At 39.7% G+C, this 13,310-nt stretch overlaps 1 protein-coding gene across 2 annotated transcripts in view; it reads left to right on the forward strand.

Moving 5' to 3' along the window:
* Window positions 1–8,123, forward strand: part of EYA1 (EYA transcriptional coactivator and phosphatase 1) — a 147,681-nt gene extending 139,558 nt beyond the window's left edge. For both annotated transcript variants that reach the window (XM_042839734.1, XM_042839735.1), the window contains exon 18: window positions 7,203–8,123. In XM_042839734.1, coding sequence (XP_042695668.1) covers window positions 7,203–7,283 — 81 coding nt within the window. In that variant the 3' untranslated portion in view covers window positions 7,284–8,123. The remainder of the gene's footprint in view (window positions 1–7,202) is intronic.
* The last annotated feature ends 5,187 nt before the right edge of the window (window positions 8,124–13,310 follow it).

Consider the following 13,310-nt stretch of genomic DNA (forward strand, 5'->3'; position numbering starts at 1 on the left):
CCCCCCCCCCCGGGGAAAATCTTCTTTGTTCCTTTTCTGTTGCTTGGTGAAATAGTGTCGTATGTGATAATGGCAGGAGTAGTCCTTTTGGTAACATTATCTAATTCACTGCATTTTTTCAACAGGAAACACTATTCAGAAAAGCATAGGAGAAAGCCCTTCCAGTTGCTAAGAGGTGTAGCAGCACAGAAAGTTCCTTTGTCCCATCGCTTCTGTATATTCTTTCTTATTGGAAGAAATGTAGATTTAAAGCATGCTAGATTAGGCTCTGGATTAAACTGTTTTTTAAAACAATTCCAGAGAAGTCAGTTAAGTACATCACCAACCTTGCCTTTCTGCAAAAACTATTAATTTGATTAAAGGAAACATCTCTGTGATTCTTGTCCTGCTCCTTGCTCCTCCTGAAAAGAACTCCTCCTTGCAAGCTGTGAAAGCGGGACTTGATCCTTGGTTTTGTCCTTGCATAGTGCCAGAGTGAGAATCACAGAGTACTTGGAGCTAATCTCAGCTCAGATGGTGCATTGTTTTTTGACTGCTCCTCAGGTTGTTTTTTTAGCATTATAGGGAGGAATAGGCACAGGAGTGTGCCACAGAGTATGTTGTGCTTCACCTCAAAGACATATGCCCAGTCTAACAAATGAGTAGTACTGCTGTATTAGAAAACTGCAAAAGCACATACCTTCTGTAGAGTGCTTGCAAGCAAAATTGAGACTATTCCCACAGAAAATGTGAAGCCCATCAGCCAAAACTGTCTTAAGTGTCTCATTGCCTTGCTTATCCCCTCCTTCGTATCAGCATATTCAGTTTTGGGCCCCTCATTACTGGAAAGACATTGAGGCTCTGGAGTTTGCCCAGGAAAGGGCAACAAAGTTGGTAAGGGGTCTGCGATGTAAGTCTTAAGGGGAGTGGCTTAGGTGTGGAGAAGAAGCAGCTTGGGGAGACCTCATCACGCTTTACAACTGCCTGAAAGAACGCTACAGTGTGATGGGGGTTGGACTCTTCTTCCAGAAACCTAGTGACAGGACAAGAGGTAATGACCTCAGGTTGCACCAGAGGAGGTTCAGGTTGGATATTAGCAAAAATTTCATTTCAGACAGAGTGGTGAGGCATTGGAACAGGGAAGTAATGGAGCCATCATCTCTGAAGGTGTTCAAGAAGAGTGTAGAAGTGGCACTGAGGGGCATGGTTTACTGGTATGGTGGTGAAAGGCTAATGGTGATCTTAGTGATCTCAACTTTTACAATTCTGTGATTCTGTGATATTGTCAAGGCAGGAACAGTGTTTATGTTATTCCTTTGTACTGCACTTTGCTGAAGAATTTTGACCTGTGGAGAAGCCCTTAGTATATGTACTTTTTTTTACGTAGCGCACAGACAGTACACCCTTCTTTAAAATTTAAATAGCTCTTCACTGCTTATGTATAGTTCATAAACAGTATATTTAAATGACTGTATAAATTCAAATCTATTTAGTTTTTTTCTGCTCCTTTAGTGAAAAGAGCTGAATTTCAAGCCTAGGAGATCATAAAGTTAAGATTTGTTATTAGAATAACTTACTAATAATTTAGCCAGTTGCTTTTTTATGAGACAAGGTTTTTTACTGTTGTACTTTGTCTGTTGAAAAGCCTGAGTCAATACAACAGATGAAAAAAGACGCATTTTAAACCTTTTTTTATTACCATTATAGTAAAAATTCGATGATACATTCTTTTCCATACAGGTTAAAAGGTCACTGCTCTTTTCAGAAATGTGTTGAGGAGAGATTGGTATTTTGTAAAATGCCTCTCCTGATCGATGGAAATAAATACAGCACACTGAGGAAGCGGCACACTCTTAAGTTTCATGTAACACAGGACAAGCCATGGTATCAACACCTTGCCTTAGCTGTCACTTCCTGCAGAATATAAGACAATTAAAATCCTTAGGCCGTTTGCATTACAGGCTGAGGAGAAATTGTACCCTTCTGGATGGTTTCAGGAGGCAGGGCAGCCACAGCAGCAGAGTTCACGTGGAGGTTGCTACCTTTGGAGAAGAGGGAGAGGAGGGGAGAGGGAAAAGAGAGGAGAAGGCAGGGAGTGCTCAGGGCTGGGTGCTGTGGGGGCACGTGCCTGCAGCAAGCCCAGGCATGGGGCTGTCTCCTTCCCTGTGTGTCTGCATGCCTCTGTGGTGACATATGCAAAATCAGTTCCTGGGTTTCTCTGCCAGAAACTCCATTGTCTTGAGATTTTTGTTGGGAAATATTCGTAAGGCAGGAAAAAAACAACCAAACGAAAAAAAACTCCTGAGGTTTCCTACTTGGGAGAATCTTGCAAAGCATTTCTGCTTTGCAAGATGAGACAAAAGGAGGAGCGTCTCTTCATGGAGGAGCTGGATTTTACATCAGGTGATTCAGGAGAGCCTGGGCAAATCAGTTTCTTCCTTTGTCGGGAGAAACGGTCATTCAGCTTTGGAGGGAAATTGTGAGGAAAAATCATAAATCTTCACAGAGCAATAAATAGAATATAAATGGCTATCCAGTCTGCAACTGCTTTAAAGCTCGCAGTCACACTGTGCTGCTTAGGTTTGGGTAGGAAGTAAAGGCGACCACTTAGCAAAATCTGGCAGAAACACAACAAAAATACTGCGAAAGATGACAGAAACTTATGAGTTTTCAATTCAAATATGTCGCAAATCTCAGGAGTGAGATTTCTCTAGAAATATGAATTCATTTAAGGGAAGAAGGATAGCCTGCAGTTTCCAGTGTTACTCAGTCAAAAAATGATTTTGTTTTGCGCATTTATTGAGGTGCTTTGTTTATTTTGGTGAATACTTGGAGTTTTGTTCTTCTAGTGATACACACTGAAAATAATACTGCCTCTAGTTCAAAATTTAGATACCTTAGTAATTTAGGTTATTGAATAATTTTATAATTACTAGATTTACTAAATGAATAATTCAACTTTTCTTGCTTAAGCGCAAAGTGAACCTTCTGCCACCGTATTTAATTTAAGAATAGAATTGAAATGTTCATAGCTTTATTTATTGTCAAGTGTCACATTATTAAACACCTACAACGCAATTCATGCTTTTTCATAGACAAAAGTTTGGTATTTACTTGGAACACAGTGAAATAGTGTGCAGAACGCTTGCTTTACTACCAGCCTAGGCATTCGTTCCCCCTGTAAGCAATAAGAAAAGCTTTCTGACAGTTTCTTTAGTTCATAATGCATCCAGCTAGGCTGCTGTTTGTTAGCAGTTAGTGTTGGTCATCTGTTCTCGAGCGTCAGTCAATGAAATATTAGCATTTTTTGGTGTGCTCACAGTAGAAGACACATATTAGGCACAATGTGTGTGCTAAGTGTTGGCAGTGAGGGCTTTCTAAAGGTAATTTTTAGTGAATATATATCCATTGAAACTCTTGTCTGATCATTTCATAAGAAAAAAAAAGAGCCTCTGTCTCACTGTTGACAGTGCTTGTGGATAAGCAGGGCACGCCAACACAGGAATTATGTATAAGGTTTTTGCTTGATCATTTTGTACAGTCATTTATTGTATCAGATAAGGTGAAAACTATTGTGTATGCCCAGTAAACAAACATGCATATATATGGACACATATGTGTGTGAGGCTGCATATACATACACAGATGCATGCATGTAGCTATACATAGATATGTATCAAGTTTGTTTCCCCTCCCCTTAGCCATGAAGTCTGTGCCGTAGGGTCAGACTGATAGAGATCTGAATCAGCCACATGGGCCCCATGCACGGAGCGCCTATGCAGATTCCAGTCCTCATGCAGCCACTGCGTTCCTGACGTGTTTCATTTCTTGGGAGTGTGCGGCTGGTCCTTTGACCTATACGCAGGAGAAATTAAAATAATTATAATCCTGAGATTTACACAACCTCTTTGTTTTCATGGGACTCTCCGGGCTCTCATTCCACGTCTCGCTGCTATAACCGAATAGAGTAAATGGAGGTATATTCCTTTACCAGATATAAATAAAGCAGAGGACTCTTAAGTGAATTTCAGATTCGCAAAGAGACAGCCAAAATAATGATCACTTAAAGTTTTTGTTTTAAACTCTGACCATAAACAGCTGAGAGTAATCCAAAACTTGATATTGCGTATGAGCATCATAGCAAGAATCACTGTGATTTGATTTAGCAGAAGCTAAACCTTCTGTGAAAACAATCAGGGTCTTTAACTATCCCTGACGCCTGGTGTGTATACGCTCTGTGGTGCTGAGGTTGTTACTAGGGAAGCAGTATAATGCTCATGGAGCTGCATGAGGTGGGGAGCTGGAAGCCAAGAATTTGTTACTACAATTCTCCCTATTCATTAGTTTGCTGTATGTCCTTGGAGGGCTTCCTTGTCATTGACTCTTTGCTTCTGCAGACACTACTCAAGGGCAGGTGTCCACCAAACCCTGCACCACACTTAGGTATGCTGTTTACACCTCTCTGAGCCAGTGGTTGAGGCAGAGCAGATTCCAAGCTGACAGAGAGAACAGAAAGGTGCTGCCTTGCACCTGGGCAAGGAGAGGGAAGCTGCAACCACGCAAAAATGGAGACAGCAAAACTGAGTACTCTTGGTTGCAAGCACAGCTTCGATCAGCCGCAAGCAGAAACCGTGCCTGTTTGTCCTTGATGTAATGCCCCCATCAGATGTTAAATTCTGATCTTGCAGTCTAAAGAAGAGATAGGAACACAGAAGCTTTAGGAGAGCCCAGAAAACAGCATGATTAGGTGATTTTATTTCTATTTGTTATTGTTTGTACATTTACTGAGCATGATGCAAGAAATGAATTTTTTAGGAAAGATTTGAGCTGGAAACTAGTAATGCCTGACCTGACAGAGCAGAGAGGACAGTCTGTATAATGTAACAGCGGGGTGTTGGGACATGGAGCAGTAACTCAGTGAGCTGATTGCATTTAGTTTCTGTTGCTGTTGGGGCACAGAAGTCTGCACTGAAGATGAATAAATAGTAGAAGTCATGTTTAATGTTTCTTTGTTAAGGAGAGGAATACTGTGTAAAGCATTTTGGAAATACTATAAGCATTTATTCCAACAATGTCTCACTTGTTGGAATAAATCTCACTGAAATATTATTTTTTTCTCATCAGCAACGTGGCTCACTTACTTCCCTTATCTTAGTCAACTGTATCTTAAGTCTTTGTGACAATCTAAGGTAAAACGAAGCAGAATAGAAACTGATCCAGTGGTGCTTCCTTGTGAGTCATTTTGTTTTCTTCCTGAATAATTTTTTTGGTTCTAAAAGCTAGTGAAACCCTGCATGTGGGAAGCTGTTGATACATCTATATTACATTTTAATCCAGATCAGGAGTGTTATAAGGAAGGAGACTGTCCCCCTTACTCTGCTTTTGGTAACATCTGTTTTAGGGCAAAAAAGTGATCTCTTTTGGATGGAACTAAACAAGAGGTGCTTACCAAATGTTCTCCAACTGCTAGTAGGTATATTTTCCATAACAGTGGACTAGAGCTGTTCTGAAATGAAAACCCTGAAATATGGATATCTCCATCACTCTGCAGTCTCTTATTGTGCAGCTCTTTTTGCTAACGCCTGTCCTTTATTTGGTGTGCATTTTCCAGATTCCTTGCTGTGTGTGTTCTGCACTACTTTTTAGCCCAGTCTAGCTGATTAATACCATTCCAGCCTCATCTCCTCTGCCTCTTACAAGTGCAGCAGTTGATTCATCCTTAATGGCTGCTTTTTGACATCAGAGAGACTTGCCACTACTTACCCACTTCTGTTTCTTTTAAAATCTGTGCTTTACTCCCCACATCAAACTCAGTTCATCGTCACAGTGTTATCTGGATTGCGGTGTTGTCCTCCTAAAAATAATTATTATTTATATACAGACCGGTTTACCTGAGTTCCAGGGATGAATTTATCACAAGCTCTGTGCTAAGGTGTTGGATTGATGGGATAGGTGTTACGCAGATGTGCAGGGTTTACAGTAAATGTGGACCTGGAAACAGAGGGTTTCACATTGTGCTTTTACGTTGTTTTCAGAATTGTTCTCTAATTCCTTGAGAATGAAGGCCTGAATGAAAAAGGGGGCTCAGCATAGCAATGATGATCAGAAGAGATGTAGTTTTGCTGCTGATTTAAATAGAATTAGGAATTTGTGCAGGAAGTACTGAAGGAGAACGAAGAAAACAGTTCCTGTGAAGCTGTTAATAAAATGCTTGGGGATCCCAGAAGCTATTGTGATATTAAATTGCCTCCTAAAGATGTCAGACACAAGCTGACCCAGTGAGATGATGAACATGGTCATGTTTAGCCTTCAAAATATTGGTGCATCGAAACTATTTTCCCATGAAATTGACAGAAAATTTCCTGAAGAAAGCTGATGGTTATCTATTTGTATTTATGTGAAAAGTCTTGCTGACAGTTTAATCAGTGTTTTACAGTATAAAGATAGCAAGTATTCTTAATCAGATTTTTACCCTTCATGGATGAGGTAATGTGTACTTTTTCCTGGTAGTTGTGGTTTTGGTTCCTTCAGGTTCTTTGCATATATGGTTGTGTTCCAGACTGAGATCTTATTACAGTTACTAGGAAAAAAATATGATTTTATTTTAAAATTGTCCAAAATGGAAAATATGTTTTAAGATCAGTGCTAACAATGAGTGATGTTATACAAACCACCAGGATAAAATTCCTTTCAAAGTGATGTGAGCAACATATGAGCTATTCTGAATCATCTTTCCTGTGTTTGTAACTCACCTGCCAGGGAAAGTTTTCCGAATAATATGTTTTGATGGTAAATATTACTTCCTTTATATATATATATATATATATATATATATATATATATATATATATATATATATATTTTAACTAAGTTCTATTCTCTTCCTCAAACTACCCACCTGCTTCATGTATGGAACAGTTTTCTTAATTTTTTTTACTAGAAAACAGCAGTTTCTTCCTCAAAATGTTGTAGTCTGTTTTTCTTAAGATCCTTAAGATCTCCAGTCTTTCCTGTTGGCAAATAGGTTTGCTATTATTGATATTATTGACAATTTGTGCTCGAGTGTCAGAGAAATCAGAAAGAAGTGTGAAGGGCTTGAGGTTTTAACAGCTCTGAGTTGCTCTCTCCTCACACTGTTACCTTGTTCTTGCGGAAGACAATGGGTGGGTCTGAATACCAAAATGCTTGGGGTTATTTTTACATGTTGTCTGTGCTGTTCACAGCATGCTATGCCATTTTGGAGGATCTCAAGCCACTCTGACCTTATGGCCCTTCACCATGCCTTGGAACTGGAGTACTTGTAGCAGCCCAGCAGCACTTTGAAACCCCAGAGCCTCCTTCTGCCCATGGACGGTATGCTTGTGTCTTGTGTCAGCATTGGACTACAGAACTTTGTGATTTCAACATGTTGACGTACAGCTGCAATTGGTCTTAACCCCTGCCCTTTCAGTAAATGGAGGAGCATGTCTTTTTCTTCAGAACAGCTGTTGACTCTGGTACTGCGAGTCCAACAAAAATAAGCCATGCAAATGTTTTAACAGCTCATCTTTACTATATTTGCTACCAAAAAGATATGGAGAAGGAAGAAACAGGAAATAAAGGTTCATACCTGTGAAAAAAGGACCTGCAAGTGCTTTGTAGTTTTTAAACTCTTCAATGTGACACACGCCGTTTCTTCAACACAGCAAACTTGATTGCACAATGAAGACTGAGATTTTTCAAAATACCAGTGGAGTAATTTTCTTCTAAAGAAGGTTTACTTTTTGGTTTCTCATACCCAGGGTACTCTGTACATCTTTACTTATTTATGAACAGACTGTATTTTGACATCATATAACTGAGGATATGTGTAATAGGAAGAAAGGCTATTGTAAGCCTTTGCCTTACGATACAGCAACTACTTTTGATTTTAGCACATTACAGAGTAGTTTAAAATATGTCTAATTTAAACTAATAGGTACATCACTGAGACAATCATGTACAGGAAGAATTTTTGTGTAAATTTGTAATAATGAATGATTCTTTTACATATTGTTAAGGTAAATGCTATTGAAAGATAGTAATGCCTTGTTGGTGAAGAATGAGGCTATGTGTGCACAAAATGTTGTGCAGTGCCTTGTCAACACGTTGGATATAAATATGTAGATAATGGATTTTTTTAGATAAATTTGTCAAGACCAAAAGCATGGATGTCAAGTGTCAATAGGAATTGGGTTTTGTTCTTTTCAGCTATTTCTCTACCTTTTTCCTCTCTCATCTGTTCTGATTATGAAAAGATTTTCTTTCCCCCCATTAAGGAAATATAGATAAAACACAACTGAAGAGGAGTACTTTGCTGTCTTCTGTTTGCTCTCTTAACGCTTTTGTAGAGTATTGACAAATGAATTAGCAGATTCCATAAAGAAATAGAGAACACAAATATATTTTAAGACATGACTCAAACTGGAATCTGAGTACCAACTAGTTTATGTCTCATCCAAAAATAAAGGAAATTATTGTGATCATTATTTTTAGAAATTAGGAATGGTAATATTTTGGAGAAATTGAACAAGATACTCATATACATTTAAGGTTTTTAATCCTCTTCCACCAGGAGTCAGATTTTCCTAAGATATAACATCCATTGCCGGCAATGGAAATACAGAAATAGTTATTGCCAAGGAGTTAAAATTTGCTTTTGTCTGTATCCATTTTACAGGACAAACCTAGACCGTGTCTGTCTGTGACTTGTGACTTTTCTAATCTTGAAGGCCGTGAGGTACTTGATCAGATAAACTGTTAGTCTTACTATTCGACGTGAATTGTACCAATTCCCTTTGCTTGATTCAAATCTCTTCATTAAAAAGAAGCATTGGATTTGTTGTTTCATTCTCCAGCTTTGCTTTCTTTCTTTTTCTTTTTTTTTTTTTTTTTTTTTTTTTTTTTTTTTTTTGCTAAAAACACCAGCCTTGAAACAACTACCTGCAAAGCTACAAAGCACCAATGTAGCTGCAAAGAAACACCATTCTTTATTGGAGGAATAATGTTGCTGCTAGAATTAAATGTTTGTGGATTGTTTTATTACCAACAACAAGGTTTTTATCCTACCAAGACTTTCATCTGTGCTTTACTTTACCCAGTATGAGTACTGGAATTCACACAGTACTCACATACATACATGAAGCACATTGTGGATAGTTTTTAAAACCAAGACTATAACTAGCCCTTTCTTCAAGTAAGCATCTTCAAAGTAGACAGTAATGGAGGTTGGTTGTCTTTTTTTTTTTTTTTTTTTCCATCTCTTTTCTATATTTAGTCACTTGCAGACTGAAAAAAAAAAACAGTTTATCTGGGCCTTATTGTACAAAAAGTGTGTTGTGTCCACAGTTGTGTACAGTATTTTTCTTCATTAATTTTGTTTTAAATTAATAAAATTGATTTGTGAACATATTAAACAACTCTCTTGTATGTAGGTCTATGATATTTCTCCTCTCTAGGTTTGTAATGAGGAGACATCTCTCATCTTTTCACTGTCCTAAGACACAAGTTGTTCACCTGTTTGTGCCCACCTGATGTCAAATAGTGTAAAAATAGGTGCTTCTGGTTTACAAAAGTTTGATGGGCAGCAGGAGGAGGAGCTAAAGAAGGTCAGAAACATGTAGTAGGACTCGGACTTGGTGCATGCTGTCCTGGAAACATGTGCCTAGATGACTGGCGAAAAGCAAGTGCCTAAATGTTAGTTGCTGTGGTGCCTGTTTAGGTCATCTAGATCACACATATTGTGAATTAATTAACCTGATCATTCAGACATTGCACTCAGGGCTGTAGCAAATCTCTACTCTCTAGAATCTACAGGCCTGAACATCTATGGGAATTCAAGATTTGAGATTTGAAAGGAAGCTGGTGGACAATAGTGCCCGCTTTCTTGTCTAATGAGATCTGGGTTTTGTTGCCACATTGAAATATAAGTTCAAAGGGAAAGATGGACAATGTCACAAGCTGGAAAATACAAGGCTTAATTAAGACAGGGTTTGTGTCCTTTCAGAGAGAAAGGGGATTAAGTCTGCAAAACTTCCTTTTTGAACTGATTGTCTAATTACAACAGCAGTTACCAAAAGGAGTGCTTTGCACCAATTCCCAGCATGTTGCAGAATTAACTGATGTCTGCCATGTTATCTGGGGCGCTAGGAAAAATGTGGGCCCACTGCTGAATGAGGTGGGTGCCCTCGCCATGAAGGACACTGAAAAGGTGGAGGTACTGAATGCTACCTTTGCTTCAGTCTTTACTACTAACACTATCCCTCAGGAATCCCAGACCGTGGAGTTAAGAGCGAGAGTGTGGAGAAAGGAAGACTTGCTCCTTGTTGATGAAGATATGGTCAGATTGTTCAGGCTAATTCAACACACACAGATCCATAGGCCCTAACAGGATGCAGCCACGAGTGCTGAGAGAAATGGCAGAAGTGATTGGTAAACTGCTGTTATCTTTGAAAGGTCATGGAGAATGGGAGAGGTGCCTGAAGACTGGAGGAAAGCCTATGTCACTTCTGTCTTCAAAAAGGACAGGAATAAGTGCCTGGGAAGCTACAAGCCAGTCAGCCTCACCTCCATCCCTGGGAAGGTGGTGGCATAGCTTATTCTTGATTTCATCTCTGAGCAAGTGGAAGAGAAAAAAGTTATCAGGAGCAGTCAGTACAGATTCGCCAAGGGGAAATCATGCTTGAACAATCTTCTAGCTTTCTGTGATGTCATGGCTGGCTGAGTAGCTGAAGGGAGAGCAGGTGTTTTCTAGTTTGTCTTCAGCGAGACTTTTGACACTGTCTCCTGTAACATCCTTGTAGGTAAGCTGAAAAAATGTGGGATAGATGAGTGGACAGTGATGTGGATTAATAACTGGAAGACTGGCAGAATTCAGACGGTTGTAATCAGCAGCACAGAGTCTAGTCATCCCCAGGGGATGGTACTGGGTTCAGCATCTTAATATTCAAAATCTTCATCAGTGACCTGGATGAAGGGATAGAATGTCTTCAGCAAATTTGCTGATGATACAAAGCTGAGAGGAGTGGCTGATGCACCAGAAGGCTGTGCTGCCATTCAGCAAGAGCTGGACAGCCTGGAGAGCTTGGCAGAAAGAAATTTTATGAGGTTCAGCAAGAACAAGTCCTACATCTGGAGAAGAATAACCACACACATCAGTATAGATTAGAGCCTGACCAGCTTGAAAGGAGCTCTGCGAGAAGGAGCTGAGTGTACTGGTGAACAACGTGTTGGCCATAAGCCAGCAGTGTGCCCTTATGACGAAGAAGGCCAATGGTAACCTGGAGTGCATTAAAAAGAGTGTGGCCAGCAGGTTGAGGGAGGTGATTTTCCCCTTCTGCTCTGACCTGATGAGGCCACATCTGAAGTGCTGGGTCCAGTTCTAATTTTCTCAGTTCAAGAAAGACAGGGAACTTCTAGAGAGATTCCAGGGGGTGGTAACAGAAATATTAGGGTCCTGAAGTATCTCTTGTATGAGAGACCTGGAACTGGTCGGCCTGGAGAAAAGAAGACTGAGAGGGAATCTTAGCAATGCTTATAAATATCTAAGGGGCAGGAATCAGGTGGATATGAGCAGGCTCCTTACAACAATATTCAGTGGCAGGACAAGTGTCAGTGGGGACAAACTTGAACATCAGAAATTCTGTATGAACACGAGGAAAAACTTCTTTACTTTGCAGGTAACAGAGCACTGGAACAAGCTGCCCAGAGAGGCTGTGAAGTTCTTCTTCTCTGGAAATATTTAAAACCCACCTGGATGCTTTTCTGCTCAACCAACTGTAGGCAGCCTGGTTTAGTAGGATGGATGGACTGAATGATCTCCAAAGGTCCTTTCCAACACCTATGATTCTGTGATTCTGTGACACTTGATCCTACTGGTGTCTGATGAACTGGGATTTCCTGGTTGGGCCCTTAGAATATTTAGAAGAAATTGCTACTTTCAAGCTCTGTACTGGCCATGGGAGCAAGCTGGGAACCGTGACTGAGCGTCTGTAAAGACATCAGACAACTAACTACAAGGAAGTTGAACTGATAGATCTGATGATTTTGGAAGGAAGAGTTACATCGCAGTATTTGTCTGTGTCCCACTTCAAGTTACATAAATTATTTCTGTGTCTAATCCTTAGCATCTCCCTCCATCCTATAGAAGAGGAAAATAGCCTGAAAATAAAGGTTATGGACTACAAGCAAGTCTGTAGTATTACCAGTCTCCATGTTCCAAACACCCTTCCTTTCTTGTATCATTTTCCTTCCCTACAACAAATGTTTGCTTGGGTTTTGCTGCAGTGTGGCTTGCTCTTTGGCAGTACAAGATCTATAGTCCCACCACGTGAGGGACTCCATTCCATTATGTTAACCAGGTATCAGAAATTGCTACTTAGGAAGTTGTTTGCCCTTGGAAGGCTCAAGAAGTTTTCTCTGCTACATAAAAGTTGAATCGATTCTTTTGAACAGTAGAATTCAGAGTGTTTGAGAACACAAATAGCGTTTGTAATTTGATGAATTTTGCAACTTGGTTAATCCTATGTGATTTGACATCTGTGATTACAAAGTTTGAGGCATTTTAGAAACTGAAACCCCCTTGTCAGAGAGCCAGGCATTAGGAAGCTGCCTTTAAAGCAGTGTCCAGCCCACAATTCTCTGGATGCACTGCTCAGGTGTGCTCCCGCATTGCCCATGAAAATGTGCTTTCTGTTTTGGTGTTTAGGCTGGTGGATGCTCACAGTGTTTTAAAGACATCCTCTTTCACCATTGCTTCTCATTTCAGATTGATCTTAAACCAAGAATGTGCAATTGCAAGTGTAGCTTAGCTCCAAACATTTGCTACAGGTTCTTGGAGGTCTGTAGCTAAACACTACCTGACATTACCAAAGAAGGCTGTGTGGCCTAAATGTTTTATGTTAACATCTTAAACTGATCAGCTACAAACTGCTTCTATATATTTGGCACCACCGTGGAAGTTGGATGGTCACAGTTATATTCTGACTACGATTTTTCAATTATTCTGGGAATCAATGTACAGAAAGAGGCAGCTAACACCCGTCTGAAGTCGATGGCTTTACTTTCTGAGCTCCCAACACTCAGAAAATTAATGGTTTTTTAAGGAATTCCATATGAAGACACAATTTAAATCTTAACAAAACAAGCTAACTTGCAAAAAAGATAAGATTCCTGTAGAGTAGAAGTGCATTGCATCATGCAGCTAATGTGTAAGATCAGAGTCTGCTTTTTGGAATGTCATTACTGCTTGAAGTTTCCATTTCTTAGATGCTCACTGATAAAAATGTTTAGCTGCAATTGCTTTAGTTCTCTGC

The sequence above is a fragment of the Centrocercus urophasianus genome, unplaced genomic scaffold (assembly GCF_019232065.1).
Source record: "Centrocercus urophasianus isolate 14NV4802_14NV808 unplaced genomic scaffold, USGS_Curo_1.0 seq_11, whole genome shotgun sequence".
Lineage (NCBI taxonomy): Eukaryota > Metazoa > Chordata > Aves > Galliformes > Phasianidae > Centrocercus > Centrocercus urophasianus.